This window comes from Metarhizium album, assembly GCF_000804445.1.
Source record: "Metarhizium album ARSEF 1941 chromosome Unknown scaffold_23, whole genome shotgun sequence".
Lineage (NCBI taxonomy): Eukaryota > Fungi > Ascomycota > Sordariomycetes > Hypocreales > Clavicipitaceae > Metarhizium > Metarhizium album.
This window is the reverse complement of record NW_024467597.1, coordinates 50,290-71,841: the sequence shown is the minus strand read 5'-3', so window position 1 is coordinate 71,841 and position 21,552 is coordinate 50,290. Positions and strand designations below refer to the sequence as shown.

Below are 21,552 nucleotides of genomic sequence, written 5' to 3'. Positions count from 1 at the left end.
GGGACGATGTCTAAGATGGAAAGAATCGTGCTGGTCAGTTTTCGTGTCCTCTTTCTTTTTATCCTAGATTGACCGTCGAAAACCCTGAGCTTTGTATGTCATGACGCCGAATGACCACGAGCCAACACAATTGTCGGGGCCTCCCGTAGCGTTGACGCCAACTGTCTGCCGCCTTATTACCGCCATCATGTGGGTTTTTCCACCAACATTCACGGGCTAGGCAATCAAACTCAAAAAGAGTGGCAGAGAACAATGAAAACAATGCCATAGTTGCCCAATCATCGGCCTAACTCGTGGGGCAGCCAGCTACTCTGGGAGGGGCAACAAATGCCATGATGACGACGGCTTGGAGAAAAGACACGGTTGTTTTCGAGCCAACACAATGCAATGCAACTTACCTCGTTGGGGAGGTTTTTGTCAGAGCGGCGGCAGCGCCCTAGGCTCCAAGAAGCCGCTTTTCAATGATACGGCGCTCGCTTTATTAGTTTGTGTGGTCGACTGCATCGGAGAAAGCAAGGGCATTAGCATCATGGCTCGATCAGAGAACAATGGGCTCCGCCGAACGCATCTGAACGAGACGTCCCAGCCCTAAGCTCTGAACTTACGAATAACCAGTGCACAAGATTGAAGCTTAATGAGGCAAATGGGCGTTTTGCGTTATCGGCGCTATGATCTTGCATTCAAGTCTTGCCGCGGGATTTGGCGGTGTGTGGTACTACAAGGAGACCCTTGCTTTTGCAGTGGAAATTTCGGCTGTGCTGCGAGTAGTATGCTTTAGTTCGTGTAAGCTACATCGGCGAAATTGACGGCGGAGGAAAAGATGTGACAATGAAAAGAGGAAGAAGAAAGGGGAAGGGGAAGGGCAAAACCAACTTGAAAGGTCTGCGAAGCAAAAAGACGGGGCAAAGAAATCCAAACAGATAATTTATAAAAGCAAAATGCGAGTCGGCTGTGTGTGCCGCCTCTCTGTACAGAGGTCAGGTGGTCGGGCAGACAACGCAAAAGCGGGCAGGAACGCAGGCAGCAAGCCCCCACTTTCACTTTCCACTTGTTGGACCTGGACGGTACCTACTACCGAGTACCGAGCGCCGAGCGAGTTTCCAGTCGAACGTCGAGCAAGTTCCGTCGAGCTCCCGGGTCTTGATACAAGTAATTCCTCCAACAGTGTGGCCCCTGGTTCCTGGAGACGTCGAGAACTCCGGTTGGGACTCGTTTCCTCTTCGTATGGCCAAATTTCTGCTGCTCTAGTGTTTTTGTCTCGCCTTTGTGCACCCGATTTCCTGGCTTCGTTAGGTTGGGAGTCGCGTGTCCCTGTTTTGTCTCAAATTCTTGGCCCCTCGGAAACGAAGCAACATGGTAGATGGAGATATCTAATCACCAGTGTAAGTCCAGAGTTCTACCACTGCTCGGGATGGGTGGAAATACACAACACAGGGAAAGAAAAGGGCCGCCCCGAGTGGCACAGCAGTTGCTCCTCGCTCTGTTGTGGTCCTTGAGCAGAGGTTTGTAAGGATTATGAATGTAGGTATCTCTGACGCAGACAGAGACTTGACGGTTTGCGATCTTGCTCAAGCGGCAGGTTTTTTTCTCTTTTCTCTTTTTCCTCTCAAGAAGAAACAAAGACAAAGACCAAAGACCAGAGCTTGGACTTTTTACTGCCCATGTCAGTGCAAAACGGTTATCGGACCTTATATGTAGTTACCACCTCCGCCTCACCGAGATCGCGACCCCCCTCCCTGTCTCTCACGAACAAGTCATCACCGACTACTGACGTCTCCCGCGAGTCACGATACACGTGGCAGGCAAAGCTTATGTTGTCCTTCTTTTGTCCGCCATGCATCCGACATGCCGACCGACATGCCGACCGACATGGGGTCTGCAGAAGCTGTGGCACACGGGACTGGGGGCGGCACTGAGCTTCTGCATACTGTGAGTCACATCACGACATGTACTCGGCCCAGAAGAAGCTGTGGTATCCAGCACTGCTTTGGGTTATATGAACGATAAGTGCAGCCGATTTGGCTTGTTGAGTCCTGTAAAGCTGCTCTTGATTTGTATGCCGTGTACAAGTATCAGGGCACGTTTTGCCGAGTTCAGGTCGATGTTAAGCACTAAATCGTTTCCCGTATAATCATGTATTTGGGAGGCTTTCTATTTTTCGCATCTCAAGTGTAGTTATCTGATGAAAGCAATCCATGCATGATGTATCATAGCTCCCCCCCTTCCCAAATGCTCAAGCGTTGGCACCGTTTTAATTCGTATTCGTATACCCCTCCCCTGGCAAGGTATAGCAGGAACCGAGCGTTTGATTTTGACCCAAGCTATGAATCACCTTGGCTACGGATGGCTAAGCTTTCTAACAGGCTGTCGTACTGCCGCATAGAACCGGCAAAGAGCGTCAACATCCGAAAATTGGGCATTCACTGAGAAAAAACTAAAATACGGCCCCTTGGTCTGGGCCTATAGGTGTTCCTGTTGCAGCAAACAGTGTAAACTTAGATGGAACCCAGCCATTGTGCCACTGATCTTTGTCTTCATGTTGACTACCTAGGTAGTTTGATGACCTCGCAGTCGTTGGCCCTTGCGACGTGAGCACAGAACTCCGTCGACAAGCTCTCGGAGGAATAATTCGTGTGTGTACAGATACGGACATGAGCCTGAACAATTTCTTCAATGGCGCGTTGCACATATAGTCAAGTAGGGCGTATTGTCTACTCCTATATCAGTTGCGCCATCGAGGACTATCGAGGAGTGCCCGCGGAGCAGGAACTTTCAGATGGTTGACAAGACATTTATGACGTGTCATCACTTGGCATCGCAGCCCTACTACCAGCCTCCGCACTTTGGGGCTACTCATTACCGGAGACTGTGACGAATTTACCGACGTGAGACGGCATCAATATGTCAGTCATCGTCTGGGCTCCCTGCAGCAGAGAAGCAGATTGGTTGGGATCTATTAATCTCTGAGGAGAGAAACAGCGACATCTCCAAGGCGGACAGCCTATTCCTGAATCGAGTCCCACGGTGTTAGTCGTCAGTCTTCAACAATTAATCGGTTGCCCAACGCACCATCTATTCTTTGTCGATGGGCTCAGTCATGCGTGGGAGGGCCATCTGCCACCCGTCGACGCCTTCTTACCCCATAACGCATCGAATACCTACATTTGCGTCATTCAACGTGTCACGTCTCAACGCCAGATGATGGATGCCTCCTACGTCTCCTCGATGGTCACCGCAATTCGTCGCAGGGCGAGGCAACTTCTACAGATGATCGCCATGAAAAGCCCGACTCCGAGCACATATCTCAAGTCACCTTGCAAGGAGTCCAGAAAAAAGAAACGACCAGGGTACAAATAAGCACAGTGACAAACACAGTACAAGCAACAACGTTCTCGCATGCCGCTTCCCGACCCGAATACGGAAATACCCAGACACACGGTCACACACCTGGTCTACTTGGATCCGGTCTGACGATGGTTTGGCCCATCGGGGTCCCACACTGGAGCCATTGTGACCGCCAGCGCCTGACGCCTGCGTGTCGAAGCCCGACTAGCAAGGATGAAGAGCAGTCAGTTGGAAAAAGCTTGACTCATACAGCCCAGGGCATCGGTACCTTGCACGACTGACCTTGCATGAACAAGCACATGCTTTTTGTTTCTTCCCTTCTCCCTTTATTTTATTTCATCTAAGTTTATTTATCTATTTATTTATTTTTGGAATTAAAAAAAAAAACCTTCCATCTGTGTAATAATCCAACCCGCTTGACCGTGCCACATTGATGCCCAGCCAGCGGCCCAATGTCCTGTGACCAAAACGCCCAGAGACCAGCTTCCGCCTCTGCCTCTGCATCTGTCTTTGCCCTCGCCTCCGTCTCCCGTCCCAGGCAGGCCATCTTGAATCCCGGATGTCCTGCAGGAGCTGTCCCCCAAGGCGGCGCGCCAGGCGGACAAGCTGTGCATGCAGAGCTCGTATAAGCCAGCCAGCCGCTCAGCCTGAAGATCCACCATTCGTAGCCTGAACAAGGCCGATGGGCAGTCAGTAGGTGAAGCAGAGCTGTCAAGGTCGAGGCATCAACATGGACCTGACGGCCTGGACAGTCGCCACGCGCAAAAGAGACCCGGCTGCTGTAGCACCGTCGCATGCAGTATCACGGACCCAGATTGCTCTGCTGAAACACAGCCATGCCGTGCAGAGGCTTAATACAACCCCATAGCTGCGGTGTGATTCCTTGCTGATGCCAATCTCCGCGTGTTTTTGCTGTTCTATCATGATGGTGGTTTTCGGGAAATGTACAAATGTACTCCGTACATATGCTTTTGTCCTGACGTTTGAAGCCGCCAGACGCGGAGACCGGATGCCCAACCCAAAGGTAGGAAAAAATAAAATAAAATAAAATTTGACCAGCCACGACCACAATCACACCCCGTTCAGTCCATGCCCAATGCAAAGACCAAGTAGAAATCTCGTCATAGATTCTTGCGACGCTGTTGCTAGCCTCGTCAATGCACAGGACCAACGCGAGATCCGTCCCTGCCCGTCATCGGAACACGCTTCCGCCACTTGAGAATTCTGCTGATGACGTGTGCTCCTGTCATCTGTGCGTCTGTTGATTTCAGTGCCGCCCCATTGTGCCTCGTTCCTTTCGCCAATCAGAGGTTGGCAAATAGCTACCAGTCACGGCGCCACCCTCTCCTGTTCACATATGCACGCCAAGTCACAACCCTTGGGCGAGCGTCTCAACTGCTAATTGCCCACCCTTCTTTCTCCAGACATCGGCAACTGTTGTCTGAGGACCAATCAAGGCCTGTTTCTTTGTGCGTCACTACCGAACCACCTCGGTAGATGAGCTGTCTAGAAGTTCTCGAGCTGCGGCAATCTCAATGGGGTCGTAACCTTGCCACAGCTTGTCCTTGGCCCCGTTGCGACGCACGATTTCGCCCAACTTCTTGGTAGCTGCTTCATTCAGCTTTTCAACGGTTCCTTGGTCAGGTAGCTGGAATCCGTCCGAGTCTTTCCTCGACCTGGGTGCATTTTGTATGATTTTATCCGTAGCCTACACCACGCAGGTCAGTAGAGAGCGTTGAGTTGGTGGAACATGTACAAACAAACATACAAGCTTCAGGCCGTAATAGCCGCGCAAGTAGTCATCGCAAAGCTCTATACTGCGACAGAAGCGCTTTACAGCTTCTGCGTAGTGTTTCTCTGATCCTCCCTGCGGTGCTGTTGTGGCAGCCATCAGTGATACTTCGCCGAGCCGGGCTTGAATCTATACACCCGTCAGAATCCACATGATTATTGCTGAGCATTTTCTGCGAAAGACCTTACGTTCCAGGCATTAGGCGACAGTACAAGAACCTCTTCTAGTGCGTAGACGGCTTGAGCATACAGCCCTTGAGTGGCATACATGTCGGCCAGCTCAGCCCATGCTTCGGGATCAGTAGGACAAACATCCAGCAGCGAGTTCAGCGCCGTGACAGCCTCCGGTACCTTGCCCATGGATCGGAGGAGGGCTACTTTGCGCTTCCAGATAGGCTCCGTTGGCTTAGCACCATGACTCAGACATGTCCGAGGAAGAAGGCCACTCACAATATTAACATCACTTTGCTGCAGCAGAGCCTCGTATTCCTCCAATATCTTCTCCAGCTCCGACGTGTCGGACGCCGTCGCTTCCTTGACCAACCCCTTTAACGCCAATACCCTGTCATGTGAATCACCGAATCGAGTGATTATTCTTTCGAGGCATTCTTTGGCAGACTCGTCGTCGCCAGTTTGAAGACATGATATCATCAGGTTCTCGTATATCGTCCAAGTATCGGCGGTCTCTGGAGTAGCGAAGAGCGAGAACAACGGCGACGCCGAGAAGGCCCTGGGATTCTTTCGTAAGATCTCGGGGGCTTTCTGGGCCAGCTCCAGGGCCTCGGCCGGCGAGAGACTGCCAATTGGCTGAAGCAACGACTCTGCCATTTTGTTGTGGTGTCAGTGGACGCTCAATTGCGACTGGCAGTGAGGACACTCCAACGTTCCCAGGAAGCTCCCGAGGTCCCGCCAATTCATCATGCCCACACCTCGGCCAAGTTTAGCGTAGCTGGATGCTCGGATGATGGGAATCTCCGATTCCGACAATGCAGCCAATCATATAACCACAACGGCCCCCCACCAGCGAGCCCGCAAACATTTATTATCAGGGCAGTGTAATTTTTCTTTTCCATGTCCGTCACTCTTTTCCTAACCTCGTTCCGAGCCGATAAAATTCGAAGCAGCCGCCAGGGCCAGCGGCCCAGGCTGATTGCAGCGCAGTTTCATCCGCTCTACATCTATTTTTCATCAGGGACTATGGCTGCGCCTGGCAATGTCTCGGACGAGGTCGATGTTGACCCAACTCCTCAGGTGAGGGAGTTCGCGTCGTCAAACATTGAGGGACAAAATGAGAGCGCAGAAGTGCCGGCACATCGGTCACACGATCCGAACAAGAACGTGAAACGGACCGATCCCTTCCAGTTTGGAAGCCGCTATTTAAGCGAGGGAGACGATGTCTTTGAGTTCAATGCCTGGGACCATGTCGAAACTGACGACGCGTACAAGGAGTTTGCTGAACGTCAGTTTGAGATGCAACGCCTGGCACCTGTTTCCGAATTTGACAAGAGTAAGTTTTGTCCTTTCACTGTCCCTTTGACATTGGTCGTTTCACACCCACTTGCTCAAGCTGTGTATGATGATCACAAAGCAATGCATAGTTCATCTGAAACTAATGATGACACATTTACCTTCACAAAGTCTTTCGCTCCCATCTGATTGCACCATGGCAACCTCGTTGCTATCTTCAACACGGTCTTCTATTGAACCACTCAGTCATTCGTTCTGTGTGCTAACGCGTCGTTACAGGCAGGTTCAATGGCAACCCAGCCAAGTGGTGGAATCTCTTTTACAAGAATAACGCTTCAAACTTCTTTAAAAATCGCAAGTGGTTGCAACAAGAATTTCCCGTCCTTGCTGAAATAACCAAGATGGATGCTGGTCCCAAGATATTACTTGAAATTGGCGCTGGCGCTGGTAACACAGCATTCCCCGTGCTTGCCAACAACCAGAATCCCAGGTTGAAAGTCCACGCGTGCGACTTTTCCAGGACTGCTGTAGAGGTCATGCGCAACCATGAGGCATATGACACAAACATCATCCAAGCCGATGTATGGGATGCCGCAGGACAAAGTCTCCCCCCTGACATCGTCGAAGGCACCGTAGATGTCGCAGTTATGGTGTTCATTTTCTCAGCCTTATCGCCCAAGGAATGGGCACAGGCTGTTCGAAACGTGCATAGAGCGCTGAAGCCTGGCGGCTTAGTCTGCTTCCGAGACTATGGAAGAGGGGACCTAGCCCAAGTTCGCTTCCGCAAGGGGCGCTATCTAGAGGAGAATTTCTACATTAGAGGCGACGGAACTCGCGTATATTTTTTCGACCAGCAAGAACTGGCCAAAATCTGGTCAGGTGATGAGGCCTTCACTGACGACCCAGAAAATTCACGCATGCCCCGGTTTGAGATAGAGAACCTAGGCGTCGATAAACGCTTGATAGTCAACCGAGCTCGAAAGCTGAAAATGTATCGGTGTTGGCTGCAAGGTCAGTTTAGAAAGACATAAACAGACAATGTGTTTCCATTGGATACAGACGAGTTACTATTCTTGGAGCTGCCATGCCGAGTGTGTGGATGCCAATGTGAAGATTGCTCAATACAGCAAAAGCTCACGGAGTCGCGCTCTCTGATTTTGGTCAAACCCAATGTCATCCAGGTACGCTTCCAATCCGCCATACATTACATCCAAGTGCCTCTGGACCCCAGTGACCAGTTCAGGCGCCGTGATTGCCCACTCGTCAGTCAATCCGATTTGTCGAATCTCAGCCAGTCTCTCATGGCGTTCCGCCTCGAGAGCCGGATCCGTCAGAAAGTAGTCATGTTCTATAGCAGCCAGAGGAACACGGAGAATCATCAAGATCAAAACGCAAATGAGGCCTGTCCAAAGATTAGAGTTTATCCGTCTACATCGCACAGCACATGCACGCGCACGCACCTGTCCTATCTTTACCCTGTGTGCAATGAACTAAAACAGGGAGCGTAGTCAGCGAGGTATACAGCCCAAGAGCTTGGCAGATCTCAGAGCCAGAGTGGTCAATCGTGTCGGTTCCAAGACCGAGCAAGCCACGCTGAAGCATGACCTCCGTCGTGATGAGCCTGACTGCTTCGATTCTGTATCCCAGGATGAATAGGAAAATGACTTTGCTACTCCCCCGGTTAGCGACGTACCACCAATTGTATGTTGAATTTCAAAAATGTGTGCGCGCGCGGCAGCCTGTGTAAACATCGTCCCATGGAGGCACTCACAAAAAGCTCCACCATGACAATTGGCTCAAAAGATGTCTCTCAAACGACCGGCCCGTGATTCGGATCTCCTTAGTTTATCCCGTCGATACGTGGCACAGACTGCCGGGCAGAGAACCAAGATGAGAGACCGTTGCTACTGGTTTCAGCCTGAGCCTTTTCAGCTTGCTGAATCAACTCCGTTCTGTACTCGGCGTTAATGATAACGCTGGAAAGACGGAACGGTCATGGGGGAGCCTACTTGGTTCGAAGATCAAGAATGGTTTTTATGCCGAATTCATGTCTGATGTTCAACTTGTCCTTGGCGGAAGCATCGTCTACATTTGACGGGTGAGTGTGAGTGTGCGACACTAACACGCATCACACAGGGGGCATATACCTGGTCTGGCGGAGCGGAAGATGAAGCCTTCCCGGACTCGTCTGCAAATTTCATCCAGCGGTCAGTATGCACGCACAAAGACAGTTTGACATGCTGTGCGGCCTCCATTGGTGAATAATTGGTGGTTGGGGAAATGGTGACGGACTTTTGGCCGAGAAAGGCGTTGACAGTTTGACCGACGTCTCTAAAATTGGCCACGCGCTGGAGCTGGACGGCGGGCTTGTCCATGTCCGAACCGATGTCAAATCTACTGTGACAAAGTATAACTTATAACTCGGGAGCTTAACGAGTCTTTGTGTGTCTTCGTGCCCTACATTCTACAGGCGCACTGCAGAGACCGCGCGTCGCCTCTGTCATCCAGCAGCTCGCTTACACGGTTACTGCACGGCCTGAAGAGCCAGCAGAGCCTCGGGAGTCTGGATTTATGCGCGGTGAGGGATATCCGGGTTCCAATGCCACTGAGACGCCGGGCCAGATTTGAGCATTCAGCCCGCGGGGATCGCCTTTGCCTCTGCCTTTTGCCTTTGCTGCCGCCAGGTCCGCGACGAAGCCGCCTGGTGGCTCCTGACTCGGTGCGGGCGGCGGCCAAAAGCTGGCCACTGGTCGTCTTGGCCGTCGGTGTTCGAAAAGTAAAAGGCGCCAGACTGCAGAGGCCCGTTGTTTCGGTGCAACGGCGCGAGCGAAAAGGAGTTCGTGAGCTACGTCATTGGCGAGCAAGGTGGCCCACACTGTTCCAAATGCAGCGACGTCATGACAAAGACAAGCTCAGCACGGATGCCGCTCCCTCAGCCATGCCTGTATTTACTTACTAGCAGTATTTGTATCCTTCAGACGTAATGGCCTACATGTTTGACGGGCGTCGGCAGGGTTGGGCTCCAGGCTCGGCGTCGTCTGGGTTAACATGTTGGCTTGTCGGCACTTGATCATCAAGGGGACTCGGCAGTGACGACGAAAACGGATGACGGATGGGCCGTTGGGAGCGTAAAGTTCATCGCGCCCCACGACGAGGGCAATAAGTAGCATCGGGTCGTTTGGACGCAATATACGGAGTACACGCACCAACAACATGTCTCGGCAACTCCTTGCAGCGTACGTACTAAGTAGACAACGCGGGCAAGGCGGCCACTCTTTGCACGTGCTTCGGAAGCTGAAGAGGCATTTGAGTATTTGTCCATTTTGCTCTCGTTATGTCTTAGAATTACCTACCCAAGTAGGTAACCAGAGAAGGCCATGACGAAATATGGAGTACCCTCGATTGGTTGGGTTGGTACCACTGTCTCGGGCGCGCAGACTGACCAAGTTCCGTGACGCCTAGGACATCAGATTCAGCGAATGCACGACCCCGTTCAGGACGGAACTATCCTGCTGCAGGGCCGTAGATGCATGGGTTGATGGGCTATGGAGTCTCATGACGTCAGTCCAACCGACAAACTTGTGTGTTTCTGGGGTAAGGTCAGGATAGCAGGCAAGCTGGGTCAAGCTACTTGCCTAGGCATTCACAATTGATGCCGGCAATCCCACTGCTGCTTCATCGCAACTGGTCAGTTTCCTGCGTGGGCAAGGCCTAGTGGTGTGCTAATATTGGGATTACTAGTCGAGCACCCGGCAGCCCGCCAGCCAAGCCGGCGCAGTTTATGCACATAGCCAGCCATGGTGATGGAGCCACCATGGAGCGATTCGCCTCCCTTGTAGCTTGTCGCCTCTGATCACGTTTGCGATTAGTTGGTTAACTTAGTTGATGTCCAGAATAAAACCAACATCAGTCCCGGAGGGGGGGTCCGTGCCTTCTCAGACTTCATGATTCAGCCAAGTCAATGACATTCTCCCCTCTGCTTTGCTCTTCCTTCCGTCTCGAGAGAAAAAAAGCACATCTTATTCCTCCTTCACTACTCGGCGTCTTGGTTCGCCTATCAATCCGTGAGCGCCTTCGATCTATTCGGAAGTTATCCCTTACGTGCCGAATAATTCCTGTCGACGATAGCTCCTGTGGCTTGAGCGACGATAGGGAAGGGCGTCAACACGAATGAACTGCGCCTGCGCGTTCACCAACAGCGCACAGTCGGAAGCAAAACCTATCGCGGAACAGCATCCCGGAAAAGGTCCATGCTGTCTAGTCAGCCAAGGCCGAAACAGGAATATCTGCCCATTCTTACATCGACACGAAAAGAGATCAGCTACTGAGGGCTGAGAGGTTAGACCGCGCCGTGTTCAGAGGGACCTATCATTGCAATAGCTCGACGCCACACGTCCGTGGTACTACTACCAACAGTCGCAAACCCATGGCCACCACAAAGGCACCTGCGCAGCAGGCGCCTCCCACGAGTAAGTCATGCAAAGAGCACCAGAAAGAAGGCGGAAACAGCATAAATAAGTCAAGAGACCCATTGAAAGACGCGGAGTGAGGGGGAGTGAGAGGGAGTGAGAGGGAGGCAGAAAGACAGAGGAAGTGGGACCGAAGCTATCCTTGAGCTTGGTAGCTTGGTCGCAGCTTCCCTGCTTCCCTGCTTCCTTCTACTGCTTTCCATGAGTCTGACGCCATACTTGATTCTGCTCTTGCATTCTTACGCGCACCAGTTGACCGTCTCACCTGCCTATTTCAAAGTGACTGGCTTTTGTCGCCTTTTAAATGCTGCGCAAACTCCCTACAAACTCTGAATTCCCTGCCAACCTCGTGCCAATTTTCTGCCCGAGTTGCCGATACCCTCATCTAAACCGATTGCTGACTTGTACATTCTTCCCGACTCACAGTCCAGAACAACACAGGTCGCATCAAGTACGCCGACCCTCGCAGTCTACCAAGCTTCCCGTCATCTGGGTTGGCGCCCGACGGTGCCGCAGCCAGCGCCGCTGCGTCGCTCGGCTGGTCAAACCAAAAAACCGTTCATCTCTGGAAGCCTGATCCCTCATGTTCAGCTTCCGCCGCTGCTGTCTTGGCCAAGGACTACAAGATGGCGCCGCAGTGGGAACCAGCGGCCCAGTCAGATGGTCACAAGGCTGCGCTTCTTGCTGTTGGTTCTGCTGGCGCAGCTCTCAAAAAATCCGACATCACCAAGTCTGGGCCTTCACAAGGCACGTGGGGAAACTCAGCAGCGACCCAAGCTTTTCATGCCAACAGGACAGCGTCAGCAGAACCTCTAAGTTTTACTCATGGTAGCTCAGCGGCTACACAAGCATTCAACGAGGATCGATCCCAGTCTATGAGAAAATCGCAACGGCCTCACACTCCGCCCGGGGACAAGTCTCTGGTCGCCGCCAAGGGAGCCATGAGACGCCCACTGTCGTCCACCGGTCTAGCCGACGTTCAAGCATCAGAAGCTAGTGCTGCTGCTAGCGCTCTCAACGGTGCTACTTTGGCTCACAGAAAGTCCATGACGGCCAAGCCGGGCTTGGACGAGGTCGGTGCCGTTTCTGTTACGACTATGACCCGAAACATGTTTACTTCACACCCCCCCGTGAAGCCCGAGGTTGACGAGCACACTTACAACGAAAAAATTCACCAATCTGCCGTTGAAATGGCGAAGAAGATGTACGCCAGACAGCAACTCTCAGGAGACCAGTCCAAGGACGCACTCGGACATGGGTCCGGGGCGCCTCAACCGAATCAGTACATGAACCTCCAAGAAGCGGCTTACAAGCAAGCTCAGGCACGCATCGCTAAACTTCACGATGAGTATCATCAAAGCCGAGAGTTTCAGGAGTACTACGGAAACGAGAAGGCAACCAACCCAAAACACAGATTCTCAATGTCGCGGAAATGGGGACGTCGAGGCTCGCATAGCGATGATGACTTGGACGATCGTCAGCAATCTGAAAAGATTCGCGAGCAAATGTCGATGTTTTCCAGCAAGCTGTCACAAGTGGACCAGGACAAAAGAGAAAAGGATCGTGAGGCCCTTCTCGCAGCAGCGCAACGCAACGTCAGGGAACAATTGCACGGCATGGACGAAAAGGTGTACCAAGAAACAGGAAGAGCTAACCCCAGTTTGGTCACTGATTGGGAGGCCAAGGCCCAGAAGGCTGCTCAGGCTCAATACGAATCACGAAAAGACGATTCCAAGGGCAAGATTGACATTGGAGGTGGTATTTTTATGACACAGGAAGAGATAAATGCTATTGCGTCCAAGAAGATTCAGCCTGTACTTGACGATATCAATGGTAAGGCTGAGGCTGAGCGTGAGAGGCAAGAAGTGCTCAGAATGGAGGACCAGGCAAGGCGTGAGCAGGCAGAGAGGGAGAAGGTTCGAGATCGCGAGGCTAAGGAAATTGCCAAGAAAGAAAAAGGTATTGATAAATATTCATCTCTCGCCATTCCGATTTTTTCATTTTTCTGACAGACCTCGATAGACCAAGAGAGGCAAGGAGAGAAGGCCAAAAAGCTTCAGGAGAAAATGGAAGAAAAGGCGCGAAAAGACGAAGAGAAGGCTTCCAAGGCTGAGCAGAAGCGTCAAGCAAAGGAAGAGAAGCGCAGGTCAAAGCACGGATCAGCTGTTGCAGCGACGTCTGCTTCCCACCCGGGCGAACACACGCAAGAGGTTGACGAGAACCTGGCCAGTCGCGAGGAAGAAAGACGCAGGGAGACCGCCGAAGAAACAGGCTTGGGCGACAGCGGCCCTCCCGTTGAAACAATTGTCGAGGCATCCGGCTCGTCCCAGCACAAGGCTGAGGGATCAACCTCCCCCACTGCAAAGGTAAAAGGTTGGATCAAGAATCGATTTTCTCGCGGCAAGTCTTTTGGCGAGCAGGATAAAAAGCGTAGAAGTTTCCTTGGTGGTGCCTCCATGAAGGATTATGCCGGCGAAGGCAACGCGGCGAGCATCGAGAATCGGTCTGCAAGCATGTACGAGGTCGCCATGGCTGGCAAGACCGGTGAGGAACCCAAAACCAAGCACGAAGTTGCCCAAGAGTCTGCTGGTCATCGGGAGGCAGAGAAGGATTCAAATGGTGTTAGCCCTGTCAGTACTCCGTTGGAAGAGGAATGCGAATTTTGGGACGAAACGCAGAGCAAAGGAAAGGGCGTTGAGGAAGATGAGCGACTGAGCCGGAAAGCCAGCCTCGACCCCCCCCGACCCATTGAGGATCCCGTTATTCGCACCGGCAGAAGCCCGACTCGTGACTCGCGATTCCGGGAAGAGATGGACCGATGAGATATCTTCTTACACAACTTGTACCCAGGAAAGCGGTGTTTGAAAATTTAGGTAGTCAAGATGTGCTATGCGAAATCTTTCCAAGTATTTGCTGATTTTGGGAAGTAGGAAGCAGAAAGATGATGTGTGTGTGCGGGAATTGCAAGACGTGTTTAGCATAAGATTATCTTTTAACGTTTGATATGCTAGAATGGCTGGGTTACGCATGAGGATATGCACTTTTGGCCATGGTTATATATGTAACTACCAGGTTGGATGGATCACTGGGACAACGTCAATTATCTCATATTTTACACATCTTAAATTTATCGTGTGGATTATTCTCATTGTCAAGCCCTACAAGTCGAGGACCAGTCGTAACGCACTGCTGTTTTTACATTCATCATTACATGTTCACGGCAGAGATGCCGTAGAAGTATCTCCGCCACACAAGGCGCCGCATATCTATCCAATTCTATTTCGCTCTTCTGAATCCGCATGGGCGTTGCGCTTCTCTTGCTCCCGCCCCCTTCTCTTTCTTTTTATTCTTTGGTTCTCTACTCTGATGAATTTCGTCGTGACTTTAGCCTTACAAGTGGCGCCCATTCCGCCCAGCCACAAAGCCATCCCCGTTGACGGCACTGTGCCCATTCGCAGGAAGCGCATCCTCCAAATGGTGAGTCTTTTCAAATCTCGCCGCATGACTCTTGGTGTGTATGGCCGGTTTGAGGTCAATGATGAAAGAGGCGACGTAAAAGGTGAAAATAAAGGCTACGGCCCACTCAAACACGGCCGCGACGTTGTTGTTGTGCGTAAAAGTGGTCGAGACGAAGACGATAGCCAGGACGAGCTCGACCATGATGAAGGCAAGCTTGATCCAAAAAGACGAGCGGAGGATGCGATGTTGTCGATTTTCTGGGAGGAGTTAATTTTCTGGCACTGAGGCAGATGGGACGGCGATACGATGGGCTGAAGGTGAATTTTTGCCTCTCTTTTTTTTCTCTTTTTACTTTTTTTTTCTCCGTGACGGACGGGCAGAGAGACGCAGAGAGAGGGAGAGAGGGAGAGGGACAGAGAACAACGTACTGATCCCCAACCGCTGATACTCCCAGCAGATAAAGACGGCGGAAAGCCAGTAGCCGCCGATAAACAGAAGCAGAAAGACGTCGTGGGCCCTCGGGTGCCGCCAGGTGTCGAAGATGGACAGCAGGATCAGGCCGGCGGCGCCGACGATGGCGAACAGGATGCTCAACCAGACGAGGGCCCTCTCGCCGGACGATTGGTTGCGCACGAGGCGGCCGCGGTGACGCAGCCAGCGCTCGGCGAAGAAGGCCAGGTCGAGGAGGACGACGGTGACGGCGGACCCGGCGATGAAGAGCGGCTTGAGCTGCTGGGCGCCAATGTCGCTGATGTAGGCTATGGTGCCGCCGCGATCCATGGTTGGGTAGATGCGGCGGTGGGTGTCGACGATCCAGTGGAGGAGCATGCCGAGGAGCATGCCGAGCCATACTAGGGATGAGACGACGGGGAGCAGCTGTGTGATGTTTTGATTTTTTGTCCAGGTCAGTTGAAGTCTGTCGAGTCGATGGTTGATGTTTGTATTGCAGGGTGGGTGGTGGAGGACGGGGATGCTTACCCAGTATGAGAAGAAGCCACGTGCTGCCATGGCGTGTGATGCGCTTGTGGTCGTGACTTGTGGACGGCTGGTGGTGCTCACGACCGACTGAAGGGATTAAGGGAATTGTCTGGTGCGACTCACTGCATGTACGGCTTCATGGCTGCAAGGCGAGGTGAGTCGGTGAATAGGAGACGAGGGGAGAGGGTTGCGAATCCGACATGGCGGACAGACACTGGGTAGTGAGAGAGAATGCGAGCTGGACTTGGACTGCTTGGGGTCTCGGGCCACGGACGATCGGGCGATGACGTAGGAAACGGGGCTCATCTCATCGCCGCGTCACACGAGATCAACGATGTGTGTGTGGTCCGGTTGGTGTTTACGAGTCTGGTGCATTAATAATAACTCCATATCGGCCGACTACTTGAGGAACTACTAGGTACCTAAGTACTGGCGCTTGCCCAAGTGGGTAAAGTGTCCAGGCACTTGACTCCGCAGGTACCTAGGTACTTGGGTAGTCGGGTAATCTACTTACTTACCTAAGTGCCTAGGTACTTAGGCAGCAGCTGCGTTGATCTGCTTGTTACAGAACCGACGGCTGCGCAACGCAACGGGGACTCCGGGCGATTGGACCAGCCATGTCATGCCACTTTAGATAAGATAAGATGAGCTAAGCTATGCTCCAACGACGCGCTTCTATCGCGAGCCAATTTCAAGTGGCCTCTGATCAACTTCAGCTTCAACTTCAACTCCAACCTTTCCATTGGCACGTCTGCCGCCATTTCAACATCCATGCTCTGAGTCTCGTCCCGGGTCCTCACGCTTCACGGCACGCGCACCGTTCCCAGGACCCTCATCATCACCACCATCGTCATCATCACCATCATGGCCGTCTCTCCCGTCGTCACCGTCACCCAAGAGCAAGTGCGCACCTTGACATCGCCGCTCAAGAACCTCGCTTCGGGACAAACCTCGTCCAATGGCACACCAAAACCATCTGCCGCGCTCGCCCCGACATCTGTGGCCACGCTTCCTCCCACGCTGGACCTTGCAGAGCAGATGAATGAGGAGGAGAAGCGGAAATACGCAAAAGGTACCGTCTCATCCAAAGCCATCTACTTCCGTCCAACCCAAAAATAAATAAATAAAATAAAATAAAAATAAAAATAAAAATAAACAGAGAGAGAGAGAGAGAGAGAGAGAGAGAAGATCTTCAAGTCTCATTAATACCCCTTCTACCCAGGCAAAAAACTAGGAGAAGGTACCTACGCCATCGTCTTCCTCGGCCACCTCCGCTCCAAGCCCTCGACCCTGGTGGCCATCAAAAAGATCAAGATCCAGAAAGAATACACCGAAGGCATGGCTCCCGACGCCGTGCGCGAGCTCAAACACCTCCAAGAGCTCCACCACCCAAACATCATCTCCCTCCTGTCCGTCTTCTCCTCCAAAGACCAAAACCTCAACCTGGTCCTCGAATACCTGCCCCTCGGCGACCTGGAAATGCTCATCCGCGACACGGACCGCGTGCGCTACGGCGCCGCCGACATCAAGGCCTGGATGGGCATGCTCACTCGCGCCGTCTGGTTCTGCCACGAGAACTTCGTCCTGCACCGCGACATCAAGCCCAACAACCTGCTCATCGCCGCAGACGGCGAGGTCAAGCTCGCCGACTTCGGCCTGGCCCGCAGCTTCGCCGACCCCCACCAAAACATGACGTCCAACGTCATCACGCGCTGGTACCGGCCTCCCGAGCTCCTCTTCGGAGCGAGGCACTACTCGGGCGCCGTCGACGTCTGGTCCGTGGGCACCGTCTTTGCCGAGCTCATCATGCGCGCGCCCTTTCTCCCGGGCAACAACGAGCTCGATCAAATCAAGATGATTTGCGAGGCCATTGGCACCCCGACCGACGACAACTGGCCCGGCGTCACAAAACTACCCGAGTACACCGTCCCGGGGCAACATGCGGTCCACGGCAAGGATTGGTACGAGATGCGCTTCGGGACCGTGGGCACCGACGGCGTCGACCTCCTCATGAAGACCCTGTCGCTGGACCCCAAGAAGCGCATCACCGCAAAGCAAATGCTGCTCCACAAGTGGTGGCATTCCGAGCCCAAGCCCACCAGGAAGCAGGACCTGCCGCGGAAAACGAGCGGCGCAGAGGACAAGATGGGCGCCGATTTGAAGAGGAGACCCGGCGTGCTGGACGACGACAGGGGCGCCAAGGTTGCAAGGAAGCTGGATTTCGGGGGGCGCTAAATACGTACATGTACATGTCTACAGGGCTGCATGGCCCTCGTCCACGACGTGCATTCGTCCGGTTTCGTGGCGGGCGTATTCGCGACGTCTCTTTGTTTAGTCTCATTATTTATTGAAGCAACAGGCAGGCAGCATTGGGCACGGCGTCGAAGGGGGAAGGAAGGGAACAGGCAGCAGGTCATATTCAAAGCTCATGTCACGTCCCGCCGTTTTGGCCATTTATTCCGTCATGTTTATTTATTTGTTTATATTATTCTTTATTTTCCCCATCCTTTACAACCCCAGCGAAACTTTTTTTTTTCCACGCCCATGGAATCACCAATATACATGTACTATCTGAGGCCGAAACACAGACAGACAGGCAGAGAGCCGTCACGCAGCACGTCGAACCGCCTGCCCCCGTCACGTCGGTCACAATGTGTCCGTCACATCAGCACACAATCCATGCCGTACATGGCCCTCTCGACGCCCCGCTTCACCTGGTACCAGTCTGCCCTCCTCTGCGCATACTCGTACACCTCCTCGGCCCTGAAGACGCCGCCGAAGCGGTCGGCGTCGGCAATCACGGCCGCCATGTCCTTGGCGTGCGTGGCATCAATCAGGTAGATCTGGCTCAGTTCGCGGAGGGCGGCAAAGTACGCCGCCAGGTCCTGGTTCCTGAGCCCGCGGACGTAGTCTGCGTACAGGTTCATGTCGGCGATGAGCTTGACGGCGCCGTCGGTCGAGACGCGCTGCCGCTTGAGGTGTTTGCATATGGAGGTGAAGAGGCGCAGGCCGACCTCGCCGTTGAACACGTCCAGCATGGCCTTGTCCGTGGTGCCGACGAGCATGCCCGTGTGCGACGACACGAGCCGGACGATGCGGCGGGCGGCCTGGGTCGGCCCGATGTCCGCTTCGGACCCTGCGGCCGCGGCCGCGCCGCCGGGGAGCATCGTCGCCGCCGCCGCTGGCAAGGCAGACACGGGCCGCGGGTTGTAGTCGGTCGGGAGCTGCATCGTCGCCTGGACGTATTCCACCTCGTCCATGAGCACGTCGATGCCCCTGTTGAGCCCGGCCGCGACGCTCTCGTCGAGCATCTGCTCAAACTTCTTCTTGGCGAGGCTCGCCGGGTCCATGAAGTCGTTCCTGTCTGCGATCTTGGGCGCCGCCAGCTGCTGCTCGTAAAAGACGTCAACCATCTGCGATATCAGGTCGCCCACGTTGACGAGCTCGATGAAGGTGACGAGCGGCGCGACGCCGCCCCTTTGGCTGTGGTCGCTCACGTCCCGCGGGTTGTAGTTGGACAGGTGGCTCACGGCGGTTTCGAAGCCGCTGCGGACGTGTCGCTGGCCCAGGATACGGAGCAGCACGACGAAGATGGTTGCGCACTGCTCCCTTGCCTCGCCGCCGACCTGGCCCCCGAGGGGGACCAGGACGGCCGCCCTGCCGAGGCTGGTCTTGGCCAGGTGCACCAGGCTCAGCGCCACCTCGATGCTGCAGAGGGACTTGATGCCCTCGAGTTTCGACGCCATGATGGCTGCCTTGGCCGCCAGCTCGTCAGTAGGCGCCTTGCCTGACCCGGGCATGGGACTGCCCCGGCCGCCGACACCGGGCGTTTCCGGCCGCGACGGCAATGGCGTCAGGGCCGACGAGGCGCTCCCGGCCGCAAACGTGGGAGCAGACGACGTCGGCTTCGCCGTTGCAAAGGGCGAGCCCATGGGGAAGCTGGGGAGTGCCGTGACCGGCATCATGACCACCTTTTTGAAGGAGCTCAGGAAGTCCGACTTCTCTGCCGACCGATTCACATTGGCCATGTAAAACGACTCGAGGGACGAGTCCTCCTCCGACAGCTTCTTCTCCCACTGCGACACTACCATCTCTGCGTGCTTGGTGAAAAATTCGAGCTCTTCCTGCAGGTATAGATCAACATGTGGTTCAAACACTTTTAGCGAGAGTCGCTTGGCCCTCGAAAGCAAGTCGTCGTCCGCATCGGCGTCCTTGGCCTCATTCGGCGGCGTCAGCGACTGGAAGAAGCGCATGGACTGTTGGAAAACACCAGACACGGCTTTCAAGTATGCCGCTATGCTTCGTTCGTGGCTCTCGTCAAAAAGCGGCGTGGTGTACTCCATCACGACGTCCTCCGTCACTTTGTCGACGAATTCCCAAAACACCTCGTTTGCATTCGGAAAGACGCACCCAATGACACCAGCCTGTTCATGGACCTTTGCCAGCAAGACGCCGAAGAAGCGCCGTGACGGCTCCAACGAGATTTCATCTGCCGCGACGCCGTCCAGGCACTCTGCCGGGTTCGGCGCCAGCTCGCGATCACTGAAGATGTCATTCTTGTGAATGAACAAGTCGATGCCTCCTCTCGCCCCGTTCAAGGTGTGCAAAACGTGCGCGTACCGCTTCATCCGACCATGCACATCCCGGAACTGATAGCCCTGCTCGAATTCTCGCAGCACCGCGCTTTCAAACAGCCCCATCATACTGACCAGCTTGTGTTCTCTCTCATCACACCCCGACGCCCAGTCGCTCTTTGCGAACCGCAGCAAGTTCGCCAGCATCCGCGCCTGGCTTTCCGGGTCCCGGAAGGCCTTGAACACAATCGGATCGGTGTGCGTCCTGGCCTTCACAATGTCGAGATAAAACGGCGCCAGGGCGCCGTATATCTTGCCGTACTCTTGCCTCGCGCCGCCCCGTATGCTCTTTGCATTCCTGAAAACCCCCAAATAGGCATCCGAACCCTGCGGCACCTCGTTGCCCAGAGCCTCTCCGCTGCCGACATTCAGCGTCTCGAACCCGTCTTGTAGCTCGGAGACGGCCCTTCTCCGCCTCTGCCCCTCCACAGACGCGTCAAACAAAGTCGTCGTGTTGAGTCGAGTCCCGACCGCACCATCTGCCAGAGCAGGCGCCGCTTGCGAAGCCCTCTTGGCGGCCTCCCTCCTCTTCCGGACAGCCTCTTCGAAACGGCTCCGCGCCTCTCTCTCGTCCCAGCAATTCATGCTCTTGAGCCGCGACACCCATCTCGTGTCGTCGTACACCATTTCCTGCAATCTCCGAGACGTTCGAGCCACGCGCATCTGGTCGGCAATGGGCAAGTAGTCGAGGACGTGGTTGAAAATCTCTAGACGTTGCACGCAAGCATTAGCCCGACCCGCACGCAGCAGCAGCCAGCTTCGCATGGGTGTCCTGAACAGCGAGGCGGCATACCAGCTGGAAGCTTCGACTTGACGTCAACCATCTCCATTGCCTTGAGGGCGTTCAGGATGCCGGCGCTCTTGGGAGCCCCGGCAGCCCTGTTCCTCTTCATGATGTTCGACGCGGCGTCGTTGGACGTTTCGCCGCTACGTTCTTCTCCGCGTGTAACAGAGACTCATCATCGACTTGGGCCTCGCGTGGTCCGAGGAAGGGTTCGAAAGCCGTCGAGAGCTGCAGTTAAGCGTCGATGGGTTGCCACGTTCTTCAATGCTACGCCGTGGGTTTGGACGTGAGGTCGAGCAACTGTCCTGAGTCCTGACCGCGACCCAGTTCGAGGCAAGCGGAACTTGGAAGCGGGTGGCCGGCCCCTCATTGCCGCTGCCACGCACACGCCGAGTCACGGCCTAAGCCACAAGCTCAACTTCCGCCTAGCCACCCTGTGAAGTGCCATACTACAAGTGTACTACTTAGATAGACCCTGGATGCTTTTTTCTTCTTCTGCGTCCAAATCTAATGGCACGGGATTTACATTTGACTGTGTGTACGGAGTATTCAATTGTAGTTTCTTTTTCGTTACGTGTGCTCCGGCCTGAAGACTGGATGGGCGGACAATTGCCTGGCAACCATC

At 54.0% G+C, this 21,552-nt stretch overlaps 7 protein-coding genes across 7 annotated transcripts; 3 read left to right on the top strand and 4 right to left on the bottom strand.

The window, feature by feature from the left end:
• Nucleotides 1–4,822: 4,822 nt before the first annotated feature.
• On the bottom strand, nt 4,823–5,964 carry MAM_06673 (tetratricopeptide repeat domain-containing protein; the record flags this gene model as incomplete). The annotated part of the gene is made up of 3 exons (XM_040825471.1): nt 4,823–5,053; nt 5,114–5,266; nt 5,326–5,964. The coding sequence occupies 3 exons, from the start codon at nt 5,962–5,964 to the stop codon at nt 4,823–4,825; spliced, it is 1,023 nt and encodes a 340-aa protein (XP_040676462.1).
• A 369-nt stretch (nt 5,965–6,333) lies between these two features.
• Nucleotides 6,334–7,634, top strand: MAM_06672 (uncharacterized protein; the record flags this gene model as incomplete). Its single annotated transcript, XM_040825470.1, has 2 exons — nt 6,334–6,643; nt 6,883–7,634. 2 exons carry the CDS (start codon nt 6,334–6,336, stop codon nt 7,632–7,634), a joined length of 1,062 nt encoding a protein of 353 aa, XP_040676461.1.
• Nucleotides 7,635–7,721: 87 nt separating this feature from the next.
• On the bottom strand, nt 7,722–8,978 carry MAM_06671 (Protein-tyrosine phosphatase, SIW14-like protein; the record flags this gene model as incomplete). Its single annotated transcript, XM_040825469.1, has 5 exons — nt 7,722–8,005; nt 8,064–8,272; nt 8,613–8,688; nt 8,751–8,791; nt 8,827–8,978. 5 exons carry the CDS (start codon nt 8,976–8,978, stop codon nt 7,722–7,724), a joined length of 762 nt encoding a protein of 253 aa, XP_040676460.1.
• Nucleotides 8,979–11,029: 2,051 nt separating this feature from the next.
• Nucleotides 11,030–13,894, top strand: MAM_06670 (uncharacterized protein; the record flags this gene model as incomplete). Its single annotated transcript, XM_040825468.1, has 3 exons — nt 11,030–11,072; nt 11,499–13,031; nt 13,095–13,894. 3 exons carry the CDS (start codon nt 11,030–11,032, stop codon nt 13,892–13,894), a joined length of 2,376 nt encoding a protein of 791 aa, XP_040676459.1.
• Nucleotides 13,895–14,462: 568 nt separating this feature from the next.
• On the bottom strand, nt 14,463–15,539 carry MAM_06669 (Frag1/DRAM/Sfk1; the record flags this gene model as incomplete). The annotated part of the gene is made up of 3 exons (XM_040825467.1): nt 14,463–14,788; nt 14,960–15,407; nt 15,510–15,539. 3 exons carry the CDS (start codon nt 15,537–15,539, stop codon nt 14,463–14,465), a joined length of 804 nt encoding a protein of 267 aa, XP_040676458.1.
• Nucleotides 15,540–16,373: 834 nt separating this feature from the next.
• MAM_06668 (serine/threonine-protein kinase) lies at nt 16,374–17,744 on the top strand (the record flags this gene model as incomplete). Its single annotated transcript, XM_040825466.1, has 2 exons — nt 16,374–16,581; nt 16,732–17,744. The coding sequence occupies 2 exons, from the start codon at nt 16,374–16,376 to the stop codon at nt 17,742–17,744; spliced, it is 1,221 nt and encodes a 406-aa protein (XP_040676457.1).
• Nucleotides 17,745–18,169: 425 nt separating this feature from the next.
• Nucleotides 18,170–21,036, bottom strand: MAM_06667 (secretion pathway protein Sls2/Rcy1; the record flags this gene model as incomplete). The annotated part of the gene is made up of 2 exons (XM_040825465.1): nt 18,170–20,850; nt 20,937–21,036. 2 exons carry the CDS (start codon nt 21,034–21,036, stop codon nt 18,170–18,172), a joined length of 2,781 nt encoding a protein of 926 aa, XP_040676456.1.
• Between the last annotated feature and the right edge of the window lie 516 nt (nt 21,037–21,552).